Below are 27,054 nucleotides of genomic sequence, written 5' to 3'. Positions count from 1 at the left end.
GAATGTTGCTATAGTAACGGTCAGTTAAGTAAAAAAAAAAAAAAAAAAAAAAAAAACTCTTGACGATAAATCCTGCTCTTTATCAGGCAAAGAATAAATTAAATGCATATTTATTTGCCCATAATTATATATTTATCCTGTTATTTTGTTTGTTTGTACGTTTATTTGTGCATTTATTTATTTTTAGTATAATGTATTCCAATGTTTTCCTCACGGGACACTGTGGGCGGGCGGAGCTTGTTCCCATGGTTACATCTAAACCAACCAAAAGTTGTGATTTATTTACACGCTGTCTGTCTCTGTATCTGCATTGCAAGGCTTGTTTACTGGGTCGATTTAAGGCAAACTGTGACACATATGGCCTTCTTCGGTTTAACACATTTGGGTTATCAAAACCCAATTGGCGACAAGTTGATAGTGAATCCCAAAGGAGCGTCTCGCCCTCAGGGTAAGAGGAGCTGGAGCTTGGTTTAGCGTTTGCTAGCGTCAGTGAGGGTCGCTTTTTATTGTATTAGTCAACTGTAGATATATCCACAGGGAAACCAAAGACATTATCTTACTCATAACTAACAACAATAAGTACTCAATACTTCAAAATACTTTAGAGAATAGCATGCTACAGAGCTAATATTAACAGGATAGTACAGAGCAGGGTAATATTTGCTAATATGAGCAAGCAAGTTGCTGTTTGTTGCCCTTGAGTGCCTTTATATATTGTGGAAGATTTTAATCCCACAGATTAAGACTTAAATCAGGTAGTATAACTGAGATCAAGATCTCAAGAGAAACCTTAGAACAAGAGACATTCATAGTTAGACAACCACACAACTGGCATATAAGTACATTCTTCAAATATTTGTTATTGTTGGCTGTATGGCCAAAAAGAGTTAATAAAAACAACTGCAAGAGTCATAAAATACATCAGAGCTTTAAATTGTAAGGCATAAACCCATCAAATATGGCTTTGAGGTCAAATGCATTGTGACTTTGATGTAATTATGCTATATTTTGGCATTTCAGTAAAATCTCAAGGAATACAATCATGATAGAATACAAATTTAACTGTGACTTGATTGTGCCTTTTTAATAGCTTTAAGCATAATAATGTAATCCATGTACCTGTAAAGGGCCACACACCCCTCTCCCATAGGAGCAAGACTCCCAGATCATCCTTTGACATTTTGCAGGTGAAGCAGAGCTCTCAGGTGCTGCTGTTGGTTGAAAACTGAACAGCTGAACTTAAGTATTTAGTTCATGCTGGAGATGAAGAGATGCTGTCTGAACAGCACATCCACATCGACACTCCTCTGTATAAATACTACAGCACACAATAATCAAAAACAGATATTAGATTAGATTTGGTTGGCAGATACTCAACTTTAAAATCTCTGCTTTTACCTGAACATAGCTCAGAAACTTTCTAAGAAGAAATGTTAACAATTACTTCAAACACAGGCCTTGACCCCTTAGGCGTGTGCCCAGTGGGCCATGTTCAGAAATCCTTCCATGCAATTAATGATCAATCTATACTATAGTAACATATTTCTTTACAGGTGGTGGGCTTAACATCAGCGCAGGACTGCCTCCGTCTCTTCAAGAACAACAGGGCCCTCTCAGATGTGCGGACATATGCAACGTTTACCACCAGCCTCTTGCCTACGGCACTGACATACACCAAGGAAGCCATGAGCGATACAAGGAGATGGTCAAACGGGGTCAAACACCCAGATGTGAGTTTGCATAAAGACATTAGTCATATAGTATGGAGCATTGGTTCCCAACCTGGGGGTTGGGACTTCCACAAGAGGTCGCTGGATTAATTGCAAGATGATTAGACAGGATAGGATAACAAAAACATACTATTGACACACAAAATTGTTGTTTTTTTGCAAGTTTTCCTCTATTTTTTGCTTTATTTATTGTGTATTGATGTATTTTATCTCGTTAAGCCTCCAAAAGTTATTCAAATTCATCTTCCATTTGTAACGTGTGATAAGGGGTCCCAGGTAGAGTTTGATTAATTTTAAGGGGCCCCAAGCCAAATAGTTTGGGAGCCACTGGTATGGAGGACTTGAACTAAGATGGATTCAAATCACAGCTGTATGACTGGCGACAAGTAAAATACATTAAACTGAGCAGTTGTAACAAGGGCTGAAAGTGAGATTGGTGAATGTCTCTGTCTCCTCTCTTCTCCAGCCCCGAACCAGCTGTACATAATGCCTCTGACAGACAGCCAGCAATATGGATGGTTGATGTCCAACAGTCCTGCACCATGGACACAAGTCAAAAGGTTTCCCCGAAAGAACAGTGAGATGACCAAGTAAGTAACATTTCCAAATCTAAAATTGTTCTTCAGTTCTTCACATATTATCTAGATCTCTGTGAGTGTAATCCACCTGTTGCTTTCACAGGTTTGTTAAGGAAATGTCAGTGACAGACCGGGAGTTCAGCCTGTTCTGATAGCCCTCTCCATTTTTCTTCTTCAGTTCTAATACACACATGCTGATGCTGCTTAAATACAGAGGCAGCATCAGTTTTGATGTGAATTTCTGAAATTAAAGTGATCCACTTGTGGAGATTTTTCATGCTGCATTTTGCTTATTCTTTCATTAACGATACAGCTATTTTTATAGCTGTTTTTTTTTTTTTTTTACAGTGAAGTATTTATTTAACTGCCTCTCTAGAACAATACTTCTTAATCTTTTTAGCTCACAACTTTTAGAAATGAAGTCTGGAGGTGTAAATATTCAAAATAGTGATATTCTGTTGCATACAAAAATTAGATGCTACCTAAAAGGCCATAAAATTCAGTGATCAACAAGCAAAATTTGAATTTGTCAAACGAATTCAAGACAAATTATCTCATTTATATATTACAAATCAATTTGACATAGATGGTAAGATAAGAAATCATCTGGCAAGAATCACCAGAGGTCCAGACCTGCAGGTCTGAAGGCACAACTGGAGTGGTCTATAGAGAAAGTGAGATTGTGCTGCCCTCTAGAGGAGAAAATAACTACTTCTGAATTTTGACTTCATGTGAATAGTTGAAAGATGAGTTCAAAATGCAGCCAGAGTTGAGTTTAGTTACTGGGGCATGGGTAGTTCCTTACTTGATGAACAAGATGTGCCTTGAACCTGCAGCAAGAAAACAAATTTTACCGTATAGTTTCAGAACAAATAACATTCAGCCTCTTGAGGAAATCTTACACTGATATTTTAGTGCAGAAGGGTTCAAGTCTGATGGTGCCATAATGGACACAGGCTTGTTTTCTCAGATGATCAGCGAGACGTGGGAAGTCAAAAGAAATCTGGACACTCTCTGGCTGGACATAAGCACTAAATCTGAACTGCTCAAAAGCTCTTTCAAAAAGGCTTGAAATGCCCCGAGAAATACTTGATGGACTTCATTCAGTGCTACAAAAGCATAAACTCAATGAAAACTACGTGAAGCACATGGAATAGAGGATCACCACTGGAATGCAGGGTCACTTCTGTAGGGGAGTCTCAGAGCTTCCAGTGATGACCATGAATGTGTCAAAGCACCAGCACATCACATGAAGAGTTCAAGGTCGCTTGTTTCAAACAAAGTGGTGCAATATAGGCAACTTACCGATACAGAAATGGAAAGGGAAGGAGGAAGGCATTGGATTTAAATGTATGAATCAGTGACTAGTGGCATCTAGACTGACAGTAAATGTCACTATATGTTGGCATGGATAGCTGATATTCCTGCATGTTGAAAATAAGTATAAACTGCAGTTGTAATTCTAACCAGATCTGTAAGCAGGTATGCAATGGTCCAAGCTCCCAATACAACTTGGCACCAAAGACGCACCAATTATCTGTAGGTGGCTCAAGTGTCAAAATTCGATGGGCAATTACTTAACTTTCCTGTAGATGGTGCAAATTGGCTCATGATGAACAGAAAATCATCATTTTTAATATTCTTAACAAGTACTATCATATACCTTCAAGATTTCAGTTGTTTGAAGACTTGTGTTGTCTAACATATGTTTATGATGCTGTCATTCCCAGTACTGAATAGTCAGCACATACAGAATCTGAATGGATGCTTTTAAGAATTAAAATAGCTGTGCCTATTAAATATGTGTATATTGAACACTGAAAACACTTTCTACATCTATAAGAGGAATGGAAAACTAACTTTGCAGTACATAAAAACATCAGTAAATATATGAACACACAAAACAGCCATTGATTTTTTTTTTATTTTTTTCTTCAAGGGGAATTGTTATTTTTCTCTTTGTCATAGTCCTCAACTCTTCTTGTCCTTCAGCTTTGCAAAACACTCCCCTTTCAACTCCTCCAACTCAGGGAAAATACAAATAAAACAAAACAAATACGGAAGGATTCATCAGGCCTGAGCAAAACACTGTTTCAGTAGTATGGGGGCAACCTTCCTCCCCGCTCCTGCTCCCCCCAAAAACATCCCAAGAGTTAACAATCAACACAAGTCTATGGACAGCCAATAGAAATAGAATACATACAATGCACATTTTTATAAACTCATGTCCATTCTATAAACTCTTTGCTTATATGAATCACTCTTCATTGGTCACAGTTCACTTAATAGTTGGTGATCTCCACTACATTACTGTCCTCTGGTGTTCCCACCACGCCCGAGGCCAAATATCATTGCACAGGAGGGACCAATAGCACAAGGCTGCGTGAGCTGGCTTTGGTACAAACATGATCAACTGTTGGTTGCCATTGTTGAATGTGGCGGAAGAGCTAAGTCAGGGCGGATTCTCCCAATTACGAAAAAAAAAAAGAAAGGTGGAGCTGGAGAAACAAAAGATCATTTTCGACGATTAGATGTTAAGTGAAAGTATTCTCGACAAGCCCTTATCCCTTTCTCTCCGTTCAAACATCGGTAGTCAAGACAGGGCAAGCAGGCACAGTTCCTGTTTTAGTGTAATTCTATGATTTGTTTTATATTAACTTAAGGCAATCAAACTCAGCAATTAGTATGTCCACTTTTTGCTGAAAGACTGAGTGGGAGGGGCGGGGGTATAATACTAGAAATGAATGAAATGATTCTGAAAGATACATGTAGGCCTACTTCTTCTGCCTTGTCCACTTCACTACATAGTGTAATACCAGGGATGAGGATTATGTTCTGTTTAATGTGTGGAAGGGAGAGGTCACCTTAAAGCCTGACTGAGATTTACAATACTGCAGTAGTGGCATAAATACAAAAAAAAAAAAAAAAAAGCACAGTGAATCATCTGTATATGTGTTTACTGCTATGCTTATGTGAGCATACACCACTCGGGTTCTGCTGCAAAGGCAGCTAATGGTTATTACTTACTATACATGATCACACCTATCGCCAGTTGAAATACTGTATTGTACATTAGGATTTAACAGCAGAATTCATTGGCTGCAGTTGATCAGTTGGTACCAGTGAGCTTGAGCTTTACAACTGGCATTTTACAAGAAAGCGTGCTGGTCTTTGATCCTTTTCATTGGAATGGAATCATCATAATAAGCATAATAATTAATCAGAATCATCATAATAATAATAACAACATTAAGAATATACAAATGATGGATACAGAAGTGATACAAAATACCCTACGTTAAAACAAACAAAAATGAAAACAAGATACCACAATCAGACATGCTTCGAAGCGGTTATGTTTGGCAAGAAAGCAGTTTTGTTGTATCATAAAAACCTCACAGTGAAAATAGTTATGCCCCTTCAGGATTACAAAGCACAGTATTCAGTCAAAATCAATATATATTTCTCTCCTTCATCTATTTCTTCTTCATAGAAGAATCAGGCTTTGTGGTACCACTGCGCTGAAATCCGAGGTTTCCCCCCGTGATGGCTCTGGAACAACTCGCTGACCTAAGTTCCTTCATTTCCATTTGCACCGAAAATACTTCTCTGAAAGGGAAGGAGCAGTCGATGACGATATACTGATACGGCTGAAACCAGCTGTATTCTGGCTGCTCAAGCTCTGAGGAACCAATCTGACATGAAACGAGGATGAAGAGGATCCTAATCCTAGCTGGAGCTACTTCTACTCCTCAGAGAGTGGAGATAAAAATATAGATTTCAGATATCACCTTCGGAGAACATCCTTAGTCGTCTTTAGTAATCTTGTCTAGATGTTGAGGGCAATATCATAATTTAGAGTTAATGTGATCAGCTCTTTGCTGCCTGAATGACAGACGAAATTAAATTAATTGTACGTATTTTATGAAAACAATGAAGCAGTCTTTGCTGCCAGCAGTTGGGCAAAAGGACAAAGGGTTCAGGCCTTCTGCCTAAAAAACAGAGGCGGTGATCATTGCTGACTTTAGCAAGAACATATCAAACATGTCTTGCCTTGCTTTTAGTAAATACTTTAGTCTTTGGTCAATATATTCCTCCTCATTTTATACATATATTCATACACACACAAATATGCATGTACATACACACTTATAAACGTGTAATAAACTGGATATTTGTGCACGTATGTATTCACACTTTTTCATAAAGGACCTTTTGCACAAAACATCGAGATTGAAATAAATAATTAATCCAGAAACAAAATATGAGTACCTGTTCATAATTCATGTGAAATAAAAATTACAGGAAAAAAAGAAACAAACACAAAGTAAAATAAAAACTAGCCTTATGTACAGCGTTAATCTTCTTTTGACACAGGCTAAAAGGCGTTGTTTTAAATAAACAGACTTTGCATCTTTCAAGAAGCCTGAGAGAGAGGCTAGACATGAGAAAAACACTTGTCCTTCAACATGTATGTGGGCCAAAATGGCTGTCAAAACGAGAACATTTTCCTCTCATCAAGAACACTTTTCCTTTTGAAGTCTTAAAAGTTTTTCTTTCCTCCTTGCTTGGGATTCAAGTGATGGCGTTTATTTTAGTTTTTAGCCATTCGCTCACACTGTGAGTCCTCGCTCAGTGGTGCTGTGTCCTTGCAGTGGGGATCGTCAAAGCATCTGCTGTTGCCATGGCTGCTAACTGTTGGGTGGCCCGTCGTTCAGGAAGTAGGTTGTCATCTCCCCTTTCCCTTTGACTTTAACAACCCCGCGACACTCCAGCACGTACCCTTTGTTTGCAAGCACCTGGTAGAGGTCTGTAGTCACCTGAGAGCAGAACGGCAGAATGCATATTTACATGAAGCTGCATAAACATTTAGATGATGAAATTGATATACACAATGCATTTTTTGGTAACTTAATTTTATACTAATTTTCGGAGTTATTTGCAGGTATTTAATGGTTAAATTTTAGGACATTTTACAGACAGAGTGGTGCAATTTCGTATAAATTATAGGAAAAGACAGAAAACATTGTTAAGCTTTTTAGTTGATAAGTACCCACTTATTATATTGGGTTCATATGTAGTTGTTAATTAGACTTTTAAAAATTCTTTAACTGACAGAAATAGTTTTCAGTGTGTAGTTTTGTGTGTCAAACAATATATTAGCATATTGGGTTGTTTTCAATAATTTCCTGAAAGTAGATGCTGTGCAACTGTTAATTCTTCATTTTTTTGAATGGGTTGCAATTAGGTAGTATACAAAACTACACACTGAAAACTAAGTATTTTCTGTCGTTAAAAAATTGTTAAGAGTCTAATTTATTAAGAATTTATTTAGGCAAATAAACAACTGGGTATAGTACAGATTAAATTTTTTAAAGTGCCCAAAAAAGTGACACTTTTAAACAAAAACTAATGAGTTATTACAGTAATCTATTGAGGACTCAGTCAATCTTATGTTTTATAGTAATTCTGTATAAATATGAAATGTTATAGATATTAAATGTTTACTTAAATTCCATTCTTTTTATATTATATATATATTATATATTATTTCATTTTTAAAAACCAGTTTGAGCTGAACTTTCATATGAAACCTACCTGTATGCGGTCAGGTACACCTGTGCTGTCCATGCGACTGGCCACATTGACTGTGTTTCCCCAAATATCATATTGAGGTTTCCGTGCCCCAATGACCCCTGCTACCACTGGCCCAATGTTCAGACCTGGAAATTTAAGAAAAAAGCATTACACTGCACCCAAAACAAAACAAAACAAAAACTGTTTTTTAAACCATTTTAAATAATTAGAAAACTTTTCATTTCTGTGATTTCCAAACATTTTAACCTTTTTCTGAATTCTACATGCTGCTTCAGAGAGACAGCAGTTACTTCCGCCTTACCTATCTTCATCTGGAAGTTGTTGAAGGAATGCTCGTTGATGTATTTCATCTGCTCCCTCAGTCTCATGGCATAGTCGGCCAGTGCTGTAATATGGGAACGGCCCTCCTTGTCGTAGGTGGAGTCATTGAGACCAGAGGCTGCCATATAAGTGGAACCAATGGTCTTGATCTTCTCTAGCTGCCTGTACTTCTCTTCACTGATAATCTGAGATGGGAATAAATGACAAAACAGCAAAGGTCAAATCTACACTTTCCTGGAGAGATGTCGACACACTGAGCTTTACAAAAACACATTCACAAACTTCACCTCATCAAAGTCAGCGATGATCTCGTTGAGCAGCCGGAGACACTCCACTCCCTCGTTGTTGGCCTCCAGCTCCACGTAGAACTCGGAGAAATTGCTGATGGAGGCGAACATGACGGCCACACACTCACAGGACTGGTAGTACAGCTCGTCATTACGCCGCTCACGCGCCAAGAAGTGAGCAGCTACGTCCTTAGGCAGAATATTATGGAGGAGACGACGATTGTAGGCTTGTAGTTCCTCCATCTCCTCCTTCTCCTCTGTGGCCTGAGAGTGAAGGTTATTTATTAGATATATTCATCAGCAAAGATATTAATAAAACATAGTGTATCACTGTGAGACAGCTTTATCAGTTTGTTAACTGATGCACAACTCTGAGGCCTTTGCCACAGTGTTGAGGGGTTAACATGGTCAGGTGACGCCCTCTAGTGGACGCAGTACATACCTGTAATTTCCACAGGAAGTCGAGGCGTGCAGTAGATTCAACCTGCTGGGCGTGCAGGTACAGTGCCAGGACAAAGACTGTGAGGATCACTGGAGTCATGACCCTCAGGGACACTTTGGACACAACAAATGGGCTGCAAAGAGACAAACACATAGTCAGGTTAAAAGAAGGCAGATTTTGTGTACTGTGAAAAAGAAACACAAGTGCTGGCATGACAGAATAGGAGATGAAAGCCTCCAAAAGTGACACTGAATGTATCTTACCACTGGTCTGTAGTTTCATTGAAACTGGGCCTAAATGTACAAACATTAAATAAATCAACTCTGGCCAATACAAAATAAATCAAACAAACAATAGTTATTATGATATTAATCAATTTAAGGGGCATGGAACTAATTAATACAAATTAAATTTCTTACCCTTGAGCACTAGTTTCATTTAAATCACTAGAAAGAGAAAAAAAACATATATCATTAGAACAAATAATGAAATATACAGAAGTCTGACATACAACTTCAATAAAATTGTATCTTCAAGTTCAGATATGGTTAAATTTGAGGGATGAATAAGGGCTTGTTTGGATTTTTTTGTTACCTACACTAATAGATAGCGGAGTTTTGGTACCACTATCAATACAATCATTTTTTCAATACGTTCATTTGGTGAATATAAATTAAATCTGGAGTGCAGGACTTTTGTCTCCCCCTTCTGGCAGTGAGAATAAATGGGGGCACTCGGCTGTGATTGCCTGACACAGGTATGCAGCACACTCTCATGCGCACCCCGAATGACAGGCACACAGAGAGGGGTGATAAAAACGGATATTCCACCAGGATTTGTCTAGGTATGCCCAATGGCCAGCACACCACTGGCTGTAAGTTGCTGTTGAGGCTGTAAAACGAAAGATAAATTGTTTTGACCATAACACATCCCCCGTGAAATGACTCAGAATTTGATCCATTCGGCCTGATAACATTATGGAAAGTCTTGAAGGGCCGTACGATTAACGGCCATCTTTCTAGCAGTGATAGGCTAAATCAACATTGTGTGAACTTATTTGGCAAGGGCTTGAATATAATGGAAATTCATTTATATGTTAAAGTTCCACACTGCAGGTTTAATGCTCAATGCATCAGGGTTAAAAAAATAACTCTGTCTAGACAAAATATAGTCTAAAGTTGGAAAGGTTTAGATCATGAAATATCTGATCAAAGAGTAAGTAGAAAAGACACTTGGTACTACAGAAAATATCAATATTTCAGTTGTTTTTGAGGCTCAATACCCAAACACAAATCCAAGACATATAGAAACTATCAGTACAAATTGAGAAAAAGCTCTATTTGCATTACAAACAACATAAATCTGTTTCCTGCTCCCCTCATAAGTATCCATCCTGCTGCACTTACATGGCATTGGAGGTGACAAAGAGGTCTGCGTTGTCGAATAGTGCTACTTGTGGCCACTCCACCAGCAGCAGGAAGGTGAGCTGGATGAGCAGCATAAGGGCCAGCTTCCCTATGCTGCTGATCTGCAAGAACACTGAGCAGGCCAGCAGCGTCAGCAGCACACTGTAGCTGAAATACTGGCACAAAAAAGGAGAGCGGCATCACAAAGAGGTGATATCAACAATAGATCTCACAAACACAAATGCAAATGTGACATTTTCTTTTTTGAAACGGCTCAAACGGTTGCGTAAAGGAACACAAACGGTGACATACAATGAACTCAGAGTAGCGGCTCACCTCGGGAAAGGGGCAGGAAGGACCTTGGCTAGGACAGATCTCGAGACCCCCTTCAACAGACACATTCAAGCTGTGGATCACACAGGGCGTCACCATGGCTGCAGAAGTGTTCAGCTTCTCAGCAACGCACTCCGCTAAGCTCTTGGTGTCACAGGCAAACTAGAGTGAAGAAACACATACACATGAGCATGTACTCAGTATGATTTTCAACATAATGTATGAATGTGCTGCCTCTTTGTTTGGTTTAGTTTTTACTTTGATCTTACCATATTGACAAAGGCAGAGATGAAGACGAGGATAATGGTTAATACTCCGACCAGTGTGCTGTTGGTGCGAGACTGGACAATCTTCTTTGAAACAGTCTGCATCGCAGCTGGAAAGAGCTACGATAAGATTGAGGAGAGTGAAAATAAAGTATTTACACATTAATTAAATATCAGTGAATATTAGAAAAAGATATATTAGCAAAAGATTTGTTTGTGTGTTTTGATAAGTTCCACTACCTTGATGCAGGAGTATATGGCACAAATGAAAAGGATGTTGGCGAGTATGATGAAGATACTGATGTAGATTCCCAGCATGACCGGGGTGCTGCAAAGAAGAATACAGAAGTACAGTTGTAAAGAAACTTTCACAACAAACCTGTTTGCTTCGGGTTAGGGTTAAACTGAACTACAAGTATGAAAACACTGTCAAGCCTATAGTTTGTTTGCTCTGGTCTGAATTAGTGGATGAGGTGGTAAATTTGTTGCATTTCCCCCTTGGTTCAGTTTCTTTTCACCCAGAAAAAAATTCAAGCGAACTAAAAGTTACTCTGCTCATAGGTCAACTGTGTATGAGGCAGGAGTGAGAACATAAACACAGGAAGAGGGTCCTGAAGCTCCTATCTCCCAAATATCAAGGAAGCAATGCACTTTGTTGCTAGTGCAGGTCGGACCACAATTTATTCTACGGCTGGCTGCTCACAACTGTCTCGCTCATCCGCATCCCGATATGCAAAGCACTCCTGGCTTCGGGAGACATTTAGCTCAAACTTGCAGAGTGCAACTTGGTTAGTTCGGTCAGATCAAGGTCAGATTATGTTCCCAGCACAAACAAACTGCTCCAGAGTTTGTGACCAGAGTGAGACCACTTCCTCTGAAAGGTTTGATGTGGTAAACAAAGCAGGTTTGAAAGCACCCTTAAACATGTATAGAACATATAAGAGGATCTACAGTATATTATGTGAACATGTGATTTACTCACTGTGGAAAGATAACAATCTGTATGAAGGATATGAAGCAGAATACTAGTAGAGTACAGGCAACATAGCCTCCGAAACGATCGTCCACCTTCTTGGAATACTGCGACAGGAGAAAAAATAATGAGGAAGAGAGTCAGATTTGAGAGGTTGTGGTTTTAAAAATGCATAAAATGATAATTAGGTTGTAGTTTGAACCTTCTTCTCCAAGCTAGAGGTCTGGAAGGTGAGCAGGAACTTCTTCACGTGGTCTTTTCTTAGCTGGTCAATGCTGCGAGCGTCAATGGCTCGTCCCAGGAACTCATCCACCTCATCTTCCGGGTTCATGGCCTCCTGAACACCACGGCTGAAAAAAAGAGAAAACAAAGATCGAGCAGGAGACGAGAAACAGAACAGAAAGAGTTAAAGAGGTTAGTTAAATCTAGTGAAGCAGTGCAGCAGTTTTCACACACGTTCACGCTTTAATAGTCAATACTTACTTGTCTTTACTGGAGGTCTCATCAATCCCCTACAGAAGAGAAAGAACATCGCAATCAGAAGGCAAAAGAAGGTTTTTCAAAAGCATCAAACACAAAAAAACATGACTCTACCAACGTGAAGCGGTGTGTAGATGTTAAGTCTCACCATTTGTCTGAAGACTTTTGAGTCTTTGGTCCTGGAGAAGGTTCTGTCAGGGACCCAGCGTGGCATCAGCCCCTCGTTAGAGTTGGCTCTCGTCCGCTGCATCTTAGCCATCATCGCCTTCTCCTCCTTCTGCTCAGAGAGAAAAACATGAGGGCTTGACCAACTGTTCTCACAACACCCAGTGAAAAACAATACAAGTGATTGAATACCCCAGAAAAAGTCTTTTTAATTCTGGCTTTTGTTACACTTAAGGGTGGCATATAGTCCATTCAGGGTCTAGAAGACGACTTCATTCACAAATCTATTACCTCTCATCAGTTAAGATTATGTCTCTACAGTTCTGCTTCCTTCACAAATTATTATTCGATTTGTAAATGTATTTTCCAAAATTATTCCTTTAAGCATATACAAACCTTCTCTCATTCCCGTTTGCGAATCAATAACAAATAATGGACTCTATGCAACATTGATCAGCTAATTATGTTACATTCACTGTCACAGTCGATGTTGACCTGCACCTCACTGCTACCAGCGTAAAGATCCCCTCCAGACATGTTTTAGCATTAAAAAAACGGTCTCCCTCACTCAAAAATTCTGAATATATGAAAATGGACTTATTTTTCATTTCAGAAGTTTAACTTCTGGACACAAGATATCTCCTATTTCACTGAAAAGTCCATTGTCAGTGTTTGTGCACTTCAGGTTTCCACATCACACTTGGTGTATGTTGCATACTGGACCACAACTGGCCTCAAACTAGTTGTGATGTCACAAATCATGCTCGTAGTTACACGCCTTAAACATAGTGAGCACAGATAAACTTTCTACTTTCAGCAAATGCGTGTGAAAAGCCTTCTAGTTTCAAATTCTGCACTTATGTACATCATTCTGCACAGTGAAGCTCAAACATCCAACTGAAGTAACAAGAAGACAATTTTGACTGGAGGGGGGACTTTAAGCATCTGACTCCACGTAGTTACTCAGGGTGAAGGAATATCTACTGTATCTGTCATATATTTTTAGGCCCATTTTAGCCTCAATTAAGTTTGCCAAATTTTAAACCTATTATATCCTCACTGAGCTGTGTATGTTTTTGTGCACTGACCCGTTTTTGGCTGCAGCCGAGGACCAGGAAGGTCTCGATGCTGTTCTCCTTCAGATACGCATTCCTCTCGCCTCCAAAACCTGGCTCCACCTCATAGTCTCCATTAAGATACTGCAGGGTGGCCTTAGTTATGTGGATCCGTCTAGCAGGGACAAAAACACCAAGAATTCAATATAACACATGCCTGTGTGTGTGTGTGTGTGTGTGTGTCCATGTTTGCGTGTGCAAATAGGTATGTGACCCTGTGCTTCACCCTGCTTTGCCTCCCGCCTCCATGTGATTGGCCAGCGTGACATCGTTAGACCACACGTCAAACTGCCACTTCCTGAGTCCCAGCACGCCGCAGTGCACACGGCCACTGTGAATGCCAACGCGCATGTTAACGTTGACCCCCGTGACCTCGCGCACCAGCCTGCAGACACACAAGCCTAAAGGATCAGCGATCTCCTCTACAGCAGAAAATAACTCCAAAACAAACACAGGCTTTCTACTCACGAGATGGCCTCGATCATGTCAACGCCCATCTCCACACAGCAGTGGGCGTGGTCCGCCCGCGGTTCAGGCAGCCCCGACACACAGTAGTAACAATCACCCAAAATTTTAATACGTAGACAGTGGTTCTCCTGAGAAAAGAGGGGTGCAGAGCAAGAGAGAGAAAAGAGGAGACAAAGAGGAAGGAAAAAATGAGGTTGTAAAGTGTCCATAAGGTGTCTGAGAAAGAAAAAAATTAAAGGAATAGTTCAACATTTTAGGAAATACACTTTGCTGAGAGTTAGATGATAGGATCAATACCACCTCATATCTGTCCGTTAAGTTTATGGATATGCAGGATTCATAGAGCTAAATTTCAGACTTTTGAAGACCTTTTTAATACCAAACAGAACGCAATTTAATACCGGTTTCTTGGTCATAACAGCAGTATGAAAGTATGATAGTATGGTAGGTATACAAGTATACAACAATGATTCCTAATGATTTAATTGATTTAAGTAATGTGATGTGGACCCGGATAAGTGGCAGAAAAAGGGTGAATGGATTAACCAATGAAAACTGATCAATTTGCCCAATATGAGTTGATGAGCTTCCTCACTACTGTAGCTATTAGTAGCTAACAGTATCAGTGACGCCTGTAGACTGTGCAACAACAACGACCATGTACGTTTATGTGTATGTCAGAGCACCAAATCTGACACGTCTCACAGTGCGATCTAGGACCACCATTTTGGATTGATGACCAAAGTTTTTACCACAATTGTCAACTTTCATCTCAGACTGCTGAAAAATTGTTATGGCAGGCAAGAAAAAAATATTTGACCTCCAAGGCCTTTTCTAGGTAAAAATAAATTCAAAGCTTTTTAAAGACTTCTCAAGACCTGCAGATACCCTGTATAAAGCTAAAGGCAGGACACGATTAGCTTAGCTTAGCATAAAGACTGGAAACAAGGGGAAACAGTTAGCCTGGTTCTCTCCTAAAGCTAAAAAAAAATCTGCCTACCAGCTCCTTTAAAGCTATTTCCCAAAACATCTGACTATTCCTTTAAGAAAACATTTGAAGACACAGACAGAGAAGAAAGAAACTGTGGCTTCTTACCGATGCCAGCTTGTCAAAACGGGCAAAGAGTTCATTGAGTGTCATGACGAGCTCCTGAGCTGTGCACTGAGAGGCCAGGCTGGTAAAACCCTCAATGTCTGCAAACAGGATACTGAGGACGAGATCAAGAGTTGGAAAGACAGGGTGAGACAGAGAGAAACATTATTAATCCTCCGCTGTTATTGATAAAAACATTTTCAGTTAGTTATATTATATTGATTATATTTCCATCACTACACAGCAGCAGTATTGCATAACGTTACTATCAGGGCTGCTGACCTTGAGAGACGCAGGAAGTTTGACCTTAAAGTCTTTTGAAGGAGATTCATGCACGTTTAATGTGTGTGTGTGTGTGTGTGTGTGGACTGTGTGCAGTGTGTTTGCTCAGTGCTGTAATTGAATGTGTGCTGAAGTTCTCCATCTTTGGGGATTATCTTATCTTGGCTGCTGGTGATTAAGTATTCCCTCACTAGTGTTAATTAGCCTCCACTCTGCCAAACCACTCTACCCTCCTCTGACTCTGTGTGCGCGCACATGTGTGTATGTGTGTGTTTGTGCTCAAATGTGTGTGAATCTCAAGAAGAATTAAGGAAAAATGTTTGTTTTGTGTTGAATTTTGTATTTTCATGTTTTGAGGATGAAGTGCCACAAGATGATGAACTATGTCGTTACTTCCTTGTGTATCATATCAGGTCCTCAAGGGGTATCTTGTGCAAAAATTCACCAGACCAAACAGAAAAAAAAGACGATTAAGCGACTGAATTCTTAATTCACGGTTAAAACATGAAAGAAAGACCGTCGAGTGACCAGGCTGACCTGACATTGTCATGTTTCTGGATATAGATCTTATGGAACATCATGTCTTCCTTCTTGGCATTGATGTCAGCCTTCATCTCCATGGCAACATGCCTTGGCAACACTGAAAGCAACAGACGCTCCTGGAAAACACACAAAAAAAAGAAACGAAATGCAGATTGTGTCATTCATAATATTATTGTCTGTATGCAACATGTCAGGTGTCCATGCTTGTGTTAGTGAGTGTGTGTCATGTGGCGAAAACTTTGAGTTTTAGGTAAAAGCTACGTTAAAGAATATCTAACCCTCTGACATTTTGACAATAGAGACTAGTGATATACCCTAGATGTCTGAGTCCACTGTGCTCTTTGATGGTGTTTGTAAAGGCCCTGAAAACTTAATTTCTTAATAAACTGATTAATATGAGCAAAGCACAGAATCTTCTGCCAAATTTCGAACCGTTTTGGTTATTTTATGTGATCAATTTGTGTTTTTTTTTGTCTGTGTGCCTCTCACTGGAAAAAAAGATGGAAAAGGTGATGTGATGTACTTCTGTGCACCAATCAGGATTTAGCAATATTTGATTCAGAATCTGATGACAGGTGTGAGGTTGTTTGCTTGTGTTGCCAGGCCACTGTCAATCAAATCTGATCAAAACCACAAACACACAGTCCTGATGAAGGCAGTTGGCTGAGATTTTGAGTGCTAAACTCTTGATATATACTGTGATAATATTACTCAACTTGATTGTCACTTATTTAGTCATGAATATTTAATCTCACAGATAAATACTTGCAATCTGAAACAAAGTTTTCAGGGGCGTTAAAGTATTTTTGGCTTTATTTGACACCTAACAGTAGAGAGGTGACAGGAAAGGAGATGAGACGACATGTAACAAAGGTCCCTGGCTGGACTCGCACCAGTGACTTTGCAATCACATGGTAAGCAACTTAGACCTCCACCAGCACGGCCCCACTCTTGTTAATGCAGCTATCTGGCTAAACATAGATGTGACACATCCAGTCATCAAAGAGGTTCCACTTAAGTTCAAGTAAGCAGTGAATGTCAGATTTTAATGTTACACTCTCAGAATCAAAGACGGTCATTTTTTCAACACTTTCCATTTTGCACCAAAGCAAAGACTGATCATGCACCGATATGCCGGATTGGTATCGGTGCCAGAAACAAAGCGAATCCTCGAGCCGCACTGATACATTCACACGTAACATGCCCCTCTCTGCATCACCTATCAATTTGGGGGTCTGTTTAAACTCATCTGATTCATGCATCGTTCTCGGGAGAGGATATCCGCTATCATCACTCCCCAGTCTCTCTCTCTGTCTCTCTGTGTATCCTACGGGGAGTGATGAGGTCGGAGCTTAAACGCCAAACGTTAATTATCGCGGTGCTGTTTTCACATGTAAATAATCTTTTCTACGTGAGCTGGATGAATGAACTGAAGCCTTTTGAAGCAGATCAGGTATCAGCTGATGACTTAAAACACAATTTAATCAAACCAGATCGGTACTCTGTGTTGGAAGATATTCAGAGTTTAGATAATATGGAAAATATACCATTTTGGCTGAAATACAAGACAATATTTCTTAAATGTAGGTTGTGTTATATTCCAAGACAAGATGTTTATGTATTCACAACATCAGATATTCTTTTTTAGTGTAGATTGCACATTTGTTGCATTGTTGTTTGTAGCCTCATTGTTGCTATGCTAGTGAGTTTCTTTTAGGGTAAATCAGCCTTAAAAGTGTTTTGTTAGCCCAGTTTAACCTACAGGAGTGAGATGTGACATGTTTTGCTCCAACAAAGGAAATAATTTCCTGATGAGTGGAAACGAGTCTTCTAACAGCTTTGCTGCAGAAATGCACCAGGGGACTGAATCACCTGTCAAGCAGCCAAGAATCACCACTGAATGTCACGATGAGGAGCTCAAACTGACCGGATACTAACCGCCAGGAAAAAATAAGTCTAGCTGTTTCCAAGAGCCTGACAGAAGAGCATGTGAGTATGAGACTAATAAACACGATGAAGAATTAACTGCATTTGAAAAAAAAACATAACTGGACAAGCTACACAAATGTAGGATTTATGTTATGCCTTAATGGAAGTGAGGGAATCTTTCCCAACAGGAGGTCATATAGACAAATGTGTGTGTGCGTGTGCATGTGTGCGTGCCTGTGTGTGTGCAGGTCTACCTGTTGTTGATTCTCCCTCTGCAGATGTAATCGGGCCTGGATGTATCCTCTGGTCTCCTGGAAGGCTTGTCTCTGGGAAACCTCAGCGGGGTAGTGGGTGCAGATTCCAATGATGTTAGTGCACAGGAAGATCAGGACATTAGCACTCACCTGCAGAGGAGAAGATGAAGAGGGAGAAAGAGGTGGTCAAGAACAAGAGGAAGGAGGGGGAATTACTTCCGGTGACAGAAGGAGAAACTCTGGATGTGATGTTCCCACATCATCATGATTTAAGCATAATAGTAAGTGGGTAAAGAATAAAAAGTGGGGAAATAGATCACTGAAAATGCTTTCTCATTAAATTACACTTGTTAGATTTGTTTCTCATGTGCTTATGTACTTGTTATTGCTTCTGGGACAAAATGGTTTCAGGAATCAGTCTTTACTGAATAAAATGGATAAAATGTACTCATTTAAATAGTGTAAATAAATTATTTTATCTTCAAAACATGCCAGGATGTTTTTTTTGTTTTTTTTTTCTGTGGGTTTAATCTTCAAAGTAAAGCTGTCAGCTGACTGGTTCCATTGAGATAGACAGAGATAAGTCTACAGTGCATCTCAGGTGCTCGACTTTACCGGGAAATCCTCACATAAAAAGGCATAAAAAACATTATCTGGTGACTTTTATTAGACTCTTTGTAAAGATTAAATTATGATACAAGTGGTATGAATTTCATTCCTCTGTTTACTCCTTTTCTCAAATATTCTGTTCCCTACCTCTAACCAGAGACTCAAGACAGACTATATGTCTGTATGTATGTATGTATATGTGTATATGTATGTACAGTACATTCACATCAGTACGTCAACAAGATAACAAGACAGTGTATTTAGTTGTGAATCAGTTAATTATATGAAAAATACAGAAACATGCTCAGTGCCAGAGTTTGCTATGAATTAGGGTTACAACTAATGATTCTTTTCATTATCAATTAATCTGCCGATTATTTTCTCCATTAATGATTTTGTCTATAAAATGTCCAAAAATAGTGAAAAATGCCTGTTATAATTTTTTAGAGTCCACGGTGATGTCTTCAGATGTCAAAAATCTGAAGATATTCAGTTTCCTGTCATGTATGACGCATAAACATTTCAAATCCTCATATTTGAGAAGCTGCAACCAGCAACTATTTATCATTTCTGCTTGAAAAAAAATACCAAAACAATAAGCCGATTATCAAAATAGTTTTCAATTAATCGACTAATTGTTGCAGCTCTACTATAAATATACATACATACATTTATATACAGTATATTTTAAATACACCTGTTTAATTGCATCTACAACTGCATTTATTTGCAGGTCTTGAGTGTTCATGGTTATTCTGTTAAATGCCTCACACACACTCACACACACACACTCACACACACACACACATTTCCTCTGACAGGATATGGCCCTGTTTGTGGGATCAGTTGTCCCCTCACAGTCCACTGACCACCTAATAATTTTAACAGCATGCTTTCTGTGAAGCGTTGGTCATGTGTTCTGTGAAGGGATAACCTTCAGTGTCCAAAAAAATGTCCCCCTACTGCATCGTGGGAATTGCTGTTGACCCGTTACAGGGCCACTTCCTCACAAGATCTGCTCTTGTTTACGGCATGAACGTGACGCTCCTCACTCCAGAGGCTACATTTGGACACTAACAATGAGAATGCACCAGAAGGAAGCCCGGAGATGATACATCCTGTATAAAACACCAAGAGGAGCGAAGAAATGGTTTCCCATCTAATTATAAGCCCTAATTCAATTCAAATGTCATATTTTACCCTGCAATTGAGATGAGATCAGTTTCCAAAGCGACTCTCCCTTTTAATCTTTTTACTTCTCTTCTTTCTCAAGGATTTATGATCAACATTTATACAGTATTTGGGTATGCAGCCAGAAACCATTACACACTGACATCTCCTGGGTAGAAATGGAAATACACAAAGGCCAAGGGGTTTGTTAATGTTACTATCAATTCACATTTTACACCACAGAACAGAAGAAAACAGAACAAAACACATGCAAGCGGAGGATCGCTCTTATTATATAGATGTTCATATGGATTATTTAATAATATTTGTGTTGTCTTAAAAACATGAAGCCAGGAGTTCAATTACAATGCAAAAACAAAAGAGAATAAATCAGATAAACAATCAGATAAACAATACTTTGGAATATTGTTTTGTTTCAGTTGTACTCCATAATATATGGAGCAAAACATAAAAGAAGAAACTCAAATATATGTCACTAAATGCTTTATTTGCATTGCAAGATAGACGTGAAATGTCATGCATAAGTCTGCATAATTAATCACAATCATGAGTCAACTATTGCCAACAGAATATCTTTTTAACCAAACTGATTCAGTATTTATCAATTTAGGTAGCATGTATTCAAGTATTTTTGCCTCTGGCTTAATAATCTTATAGTTATTGTCCAAAGAAGTCAATGTCTAAGGGGATCTTTGCCTACATGTTATGAGCAGAATTCATACATAAAGGCCCTTTTCATGGTAAAAGTTTAAAAGTATAATAAATACAGATTCCTTCATAATTTTGATCTACATGTGAAGTATCAAAAATAAGGTTCTTCTACCAGCTAATTGCTAATTATTTTCTGTGGTTACTATGTTGTTGTATACTTCAAATCTTTCACAGGTTTCTACGTGTCAGCTGATGTTTCTTAAATGATACATGAAATTACTTGTCCTCTTAATGTACTTTCAGCACTTTCCCAAATAATTCTCTGATATTTTAAAGAATCAGTATCCTCACATATTCTAAATGTTCATTATCTGAACAATTATGTGCATTTCTTGCAGAACTGGAACAGGAAAACTGCTTTGTAATCCTTTGATATTTCATTATATTACCTTTAAATCAAAATTAGATGTTTAGAAGCATTTTGGTAACAGATCAAAGCCTGAGTTTGTAGGAAAAACTCTTCTTTTTAAAGCTGAAAATGTTGGTCCTGAGGAAAGTTAAGTCATCTTTGAGCTAACGTTGAATATAGGTTGAATGTACTTCAAACTTTTTGGTAGTTCCAAACAAAAACAGACTTTTCTTTCTCCTGCTTTTTTCAAAATCGATTTGGTTTTCCAGAATTATGACTCAGGATCCTTTTACTGTTAAGATCCATTACTCTTCCTTTAGAAATCCTCCCTCAAGTGTTTAGTCTATAAATCACCATGCTTATTTTACCTTTGAAATTTCACTGGAAAGGTATGTATGCGTGTATAAAAGAAGTCTGAGTGTCAGAATATTGAGTCTTCAGTTAAAATATTATCAGAGCAAGAAAAGTGTATTTTTTTTATGCACTTCTGCTCCACTTGACCCTTATATAGTGTCCATTTGAGAGCAGTAAAAACACCCTAAACACTGTTTTAGCCTGATATTTTATGACTTCTACTAAAAGGTCTCAACATTTTTTTATTTTTGTGCAGCTAATACACATTTTTGCACATAAAGGGTGTTCTGGGTTAAATTTGACCCTTATGTATTCAAAAATTACCATTCTTGCAATCCTCACATTCAATAAAACTCACTGAAATCATAATGGCTGTTATGTTCTCCTGTTTCTGGTAACACAGGACCATAATATAGTGTTATTGTGAATGTTTTTTTCTCCATAAACACATTGCGTAGAACCTAAAGAATACACTCTCTCTGCTCTCTGAAAGCTTAATTAGTTAATTAATTTGTGGTTAAGAAATTTAGTATAGAGACTTAATTATGAGGGGATACTGTGAAGGGTCAGAATATAAACAGTATGTAAGGGTTAATGTCTGATCCTTGTTTGTTCAGTGAATTTCCTGCTGTTTTATATATAACATGTGTACATAGTTACCTTCGCAAATTTCATTCAATCTTAATTTTACTAGAGATGATAAATAGTACTTGCTTAATCGCCTATGACAAGAGCTCTCTACTGTCGTTATATTGGTTTTAAGAAACCAGTTTAAGGGGAGCGTGTGGAAAAACAGAAGAGTATGAATGAATGAAAATGAATAAAAAAGGGACACCACGGCTACAAAAAGAGGATAAGGAGGATAAAGGTGAACCAAGGTGACACAGAGTATCACAGACACGAGAATAGCAACAGATGGGTAATGGACCGATGAGTTTAAAAAGAAAGCAAACAAGGGGTGGGGTAAAAAATAGAACAGCAGTATAATGGACAACACAGATAAAGTGGAAGACTGACAGATGTTGAGGGTAGGAAGGAAATTAGTGGTAAGGAGTGGGATGAGGAAGGAAGAAGACAATGTGAGGATGAAAACAGAGAGAAGAGTACGAGTGAGTGAGAGTAAAAAGAGACCAAAAGACAGAGATGGAGAGCAGGACAGATATAGGCCAAAGTGACATTAGGCAGATGGCTCACAGCGCTCAGCTCTGTTTACATTACTCTCACTGTTCAAGCAAAAACAGCCGTGAGACAAAAGTGAAACCTGCAGCACGACGTGTGTTTGCAGGTGAACTCCTCCTGTCAGTCTATACAGTTTATGTGTGCAGACTTTTATGTGTGGATTTGGGATTTTTTTTTCTCCATATGCAAAGAGCTTCAGCTCTTATAAGGATTTATCTGCTGAGAGTCACACAACATGCGTATCGCACTCCATGTGTCTGAGCTCACAGGCTCAAACTAATTGCTTGCTTTTCTCAAGAGGGCAAGGGCTAGTGGGTTTACAGAGTACACAGTAAGGTCCTGTGTTTACGCAACAGCACTCCACCTCTTTAGGAGCTCTGCTTGGCAGCGTTTACCTGCTACCTGTGCATGCTGCCATGCTTCCCAGTTCAAGGCCACTGCACCTGCTCATATCCTCTGTGCTCAACAACAACTCATTTATCTAAACTCATCACTTATTACCTTATCCTGCCGTCCTGTGCTTCGCTGCTTTGCTCCTGCACCATTATAATCATACCACTACACATTATGATCTTCATCGTAAACTCCCCCCCATCAGGTAGGGTTCATGACTGAGTTACCAATGTGATTATGGCCTTTTTTTGTAAAGGTTAAAATAAACCAGGAATTGAACATTACGTCACTGGAACATCACATTGTTTTCTGCCATAAAAGCAGTCGTCATTTCCCCAGGGGTGACATGATGGAAGCAGCCAGCCAGCCAGCCGACCAGTCAGTGAAGAGGACCTCGGCCTAATCCCTGGATATCAAAATGGCATTATGTAAGAGCTGCTCTCATCTAGGCAGGACAGGCAAAACAGCAGTAATACTGGCTATTCAGCACAACACAGATTAAAATGTGTTTTTACCACAAAAAGCCTCCAACAGCTTAGGGAGGATGTGCAGGCTTAATCAATAAATGATCAACATGGCTCTATGGATGCATAGCTGAATAAATGACCAATTGTATGCATGACAAGTGACTCTGTGGCATACTATCAACTGAGACAACCCTCTAAAAATGTACATTTACTCATCCTTAAAGGTTTCCAAACACCTACATGATCCACATACATGTACAGAAGCCCAGTTTCTGCCACTTACAAAACTCAAACTTAATTTCTAAATTATAGTTGGAATCCCAAAGTTTCTACAGACAGCATATAAGTAAAGGGAAATGTGTGTAAAATGATGCACAACAATATTTATTTTAAAGGGAACAGTGCAGTCGTACTGTTAGGTTCGAATATTTCACTCAATGTAAACATCATAAAGCTTCAATGAAGAGCCGGAAGAACATGATACAAAATATATTTTAAATACTGTCAGACGGAGTGAAATAAGATGATTTTAACAACTTTATAGCAACTGAAGAGGGAAATTAAAGTGGGAAACTGTATGTTAAGTGGTTAATAATTGCACCTTTTTTCTTATAATGAATGCCAAAATTATGACAAAGTCATATTTATTATCATCATTATGAGATAATAAGCCATTTTCAGTCTTTGTTAGCATGTTAGCAAGCTAACATTTTCTAATTAGCACTAAACACAAACTTCAGCTGAAGTTAATGGGATTGTCATTAGTTTTGCAAAGTATTGGACAAACTGAAATTTTGACATGATTATGGTGCTAAATAAAAACTTAAGTAAACTTAACAAAGTTATTAAAGTTCACCCTGTGGGGGACATGAATGCTTAAACCATATTTCATGACGATCCATCCAATAGTTGTTGAGACATTTCACTAAAAGCCCAAAATATCTCAACCTCATGGTGACACTGGAGGAAAAGCCAGAGGATCATAGAAGTCAGTAGGATTTATCATCTGGGAACCATGAATGTTCATACAAAATTTCATGAAAATCCATCAAATAATTGTAGAGATATTTCAGTCCGGACCAAAGTAGTGGACTAACCGACAGATCAACGTTGGCATCCACAGAGCCGCACTGCTAGCATGGCTAAAAATTCATTATAATGGAAGAAAATTAAGTGGTGGATCTTTGTCTTTACAATTGGTCTAAATGAGGAATACATATGTCAAAACAAACAAGAGACAAATGCAACTCAGCAGCAACACTTCACCTCCTCTCCACGTCACCACTGTGCATCTAATAAAAGCCCTCTGAAGCTACCGTCTCCAAGTTGGACAAGCAGGCGAGGATGAGAGGGCTAATGGAATATTCCGAAACTTTATTTATAATATTTCTCCTCCTTTATGATGGATTTAGCACAGCAGCCATTTACTTTAGCAGGAAGTCTGTGGTCCTAACAGTGAGTCTATAAACATTGACTTTTAAGGCCATTAGGCCCCCTTTCAGACTGGGAGAGAGTGTTCTTTAAAGAGGAGAGAGCATGTGGGAGAATGTGGACAAATGGGACATTTAACAGCATCCTACACAGACACACATGAATGTAATGTATCAGGATAAATTATTTAAAGCTGATTTATATATATATACGTCTATATAAACAATATACCACATAGCTAATTATTTGTGAAAGGAAAATCTCATAGAGATGAACCCTACAGAGAATTATAATGTGACTCTGTCATTCCCCTCAGTTCCGCAGGACTTTATAGCATCTTTCATCTCATTGTTTTGGTTTTCTGGCCTGCAACTTTATTGTTTTGATTCCCTCTTGCCGCTCTCATAATGTTGTTTTCATCTGCAACAGGCTGTTGTTTTCAGCAAAAAGAGCTCTAAAAAACCCAGTATACACTACCTGCTCAGCACCAAACAACAAACAGACAAAATTATCAACTAGCTGGTGGACTAGCGGAGCATTTAGCAGATAAAGGAGACAAATATTGGAGACCAAAGCTACAAGGAGAGTCAATTGGACATACATTCACCAAATGGCCAGAAAGAAGACTCCAAATGAATGTAAATGTAAATAAGTTTTTCATATCAAATTGCATTATGACAGTTTTGCTAGCGACACAGCACCAGACAGCTGACAGACACAGTTAGCGACCAGCTGGTGAACACAGTGGGGCATTTAGCAGCTAAAGAGCCACATATTTCCCTCAGGAGTTGGTGGAGACCAAAAATAGAGCTAAAAGGAGAGTCAATATTGGACTTACATTCACCAAATGAACAGAAACACAACTCCAAATGAATACTAATGTTGCTTTGTATCTGTTGGATGCATAAATAAGCAACTGTTTGCTAACAAGTTTGCCATATCAAATTACAAGTGACAATATTTCAATGAAATAACTAAAAATCCTCAACAAGACAGACAGTATATAGGATGTGACTAAAAGCAGCACTTACAAGCCAATTCCATGTCAAACCATTGAACAGAACCATGGGCCAGTTTTTTCCCGCAATGCTTATTTGGGGGCCGACGTTGCACAGGAGAGGTGAAAACAGAAGTCTTATATGTTGTTTATATGTTTTGTTTTTTTTATTACTTTTAATTAATTCAAGAATAAAATTAGGTCTAGGGTTGTATCTGAGGGCAGATGTCGTAATTCCCACTAGTAAGTGAGGGATAACAGAGTGACATCAGCTTATGTTAATACTCATTTGGCAAAAACTGACTCATAAACATGAACATATCTTCCGTGTTACACTACGAGACTAGAAATGTAATTGATAAACAGTAGCCGATCAGTCATTTATGGCTGAAGCAAAGTACTGTTATTGATACAAATCTGTTCTGGTCAGATCAGCCTGTGTTTTACCCGTGTTTTACATCTCGTAAGTTATAAGATGTTACTTGTATTGATGTATTTGATATTTTTGTTGGAGAGTGCAATTTTCCTACCACTGCCACACAATCTTAATCAAACTGGCAAATGTTTTTCGTATAGTGCATACATAGTCCGTCTGGAGAAGAAAGTGTCTTTTCTTTTTTCTCAGCATGTTCACACAGAGCAGCAGTAGGTGATCTGCCCCCTCCTTTAATCCCCCCATCCTGCTCTCCATTCCACTTTAACAATACTCAGCCAACACCCAACACTGAGACGCTGATCACAGGAAGGTGTGTGTGTGTGTCTGTGTGTGTGTGTGTGTGTGCATACAAATACACAAAACTAGCAGGTCAGGAGGGAAGATCTTAAAGGACGAGTTCACAGTTTTTTACATCTGTCTTAAAACAACAGTCAGGTACCCAAATGAACACTGAAATTGATTTTTCTTACCATGATGGGAGCCAAAATCTACAGCCCTCCTTCTGTGCAAAAATGTATTTAAAAGTTTATCTGAAGCGAATATGAAGCTTCAGTCATCCAAATGAGTCAAATCTAGTAGATAACTTTCAATGTTACAGTCTTTTTAGTGCCAAAGTCCCTCTTTTTGTTACTATACTTCCACCACAGCTCAACAGGGAAACACTGTCCGAGTAA

General features: G+C 38.8%; 2 protein-coding genes across 3 annotated transcripts in view; one reads left to right on the top strand and one right to left on the bottom strand.

Moving 5' to 3' along the window:
* The first annotated feature begins 248 nt into the window (after positions 1-248).
* LOC122982767 (testis-expressed protein 49-like) lies at positions 249-18,333 on the top strand. 2 transcript variants are annotated; one of them, XR_006403525.1, is made up of 5 exons: positions 249-448; positions 1,554-1,730; positions 2,197-2,320; positions 17,929-18,069; positions 18,258-18,333. XR_006403525.1 is itself a non-coding variant. In XM_044352320.1 (4 exons), the coding sequence occupies exons 1-4, from the start codon at positions 358-360 to the stop codon at positions 2,458-2,460; spliced, it is 441 nt and encodes a 146-aa protein (XP_044208255.1). In that variant the 5' UTR covers positions 250-357; the 3' UTR covers positions 2,461-2,592. The 2 variants fall into 2 exon arrangements, 1 of the variants encoding a protein (XP_044208255.1); XM_044352320.1 differs by lacking the exons at positions 17,929-18,069; positions 18,258-18,333 and adding an exon at positions 2,412-2,592 and having other exon boundaries at positions 250-448.
* LOC122982748 (adenylate cyclase type 6-like) overlaps positions 4,214-27,054 on the bottom strand; it is a 41,635-nt gene continuing 18,794 nt past the window's right edge. Inside the window, exons 4-24 of the mRNA XM_044352296.1 lie at positions 18,264-18,413; positions 16,075-16,196; positions 15,259-15,370; positions 14,163-14,290; positions 13,921-14,079; positions 13,668-13,809; positions 12,563-12,691; positions 12,418-12,446; positions 12,137-12,284; positions 11,944-12,041; positions 11,202-11,289; positions 10,965-11,081; positions 10,699-10,857; positions 10,363-10,538; positions 9,376-9,402; positions 9,220-9,249; positions 8,957-9,089; positions 8,515-8,778; positions 8,208-8,412; positions 7,907-8,031; positions 4,214-7,128 (exon numbers count right to left, since the gene is read on the bottom strand). Of these exons, the coding sequence (XP_044208231.1) occupies positions 7,000-7,128; positions 7,907-8,031; positions 8,208-8,412; positions 8,515-8,778; positions 8,957-9,089; positions 9,220-9,249; positions 9,376-9,402; positions 10,363-10,538; positions 10,699-10,857; positions 10,965-11,081; positions 11,202-11,289; positions 11,944-12,041; positions 12,137-12,284; positions 12,418-12,446; positions 12,563-12,691; positions 13,668-13,809; positions 13,921-14,079; positions 14,163-14,290; positions 15,259-15,370; positions 16,075-16,196; positions 18,264-18,413 (2,670 nt within the window). The 3' untranslated portion in view covers positions 4,214-6,999. The remainder of the gene's footprint in view (positions 7,129-7,906; positions 8,032-8,207; positions 8,413-8,514; positions 8,779-8,956; positions 9,090-9,219; positions 9,250-9,375; positions 9,403-10,362; positions 10,539-10,698; positions 10,858-10,964; positions 11,082-11,201; positions 11,290-11,943; positions 12,042-12,136; positions 12,285-12,417; positions 12,447-12,562; positions 12,692-13,667; positions 13,810-13,920; positions 14,080-14,162; positions 14,291-15,258; positions 15,371-16,074; positions 16,197-18,263; positions 18,414-27,054) is intronic.

This window comes from Thunnus albacares, chromosome 5, assembly GCF_914725855.1.
Source record: "Thunnus albacares chromosome 5, fThuAlb1.1, whole genome shotgun sequence".
Classification (NCBI taxonomy): Eukaryota; Metazoa; Chordata; class Actinopteri; order Scombriformes; family Scombridae; genus Thunnus; species Thunnus albacares.
This window is presented reverse-complemented; position numbering and strand designations above follow the sequence as displayed.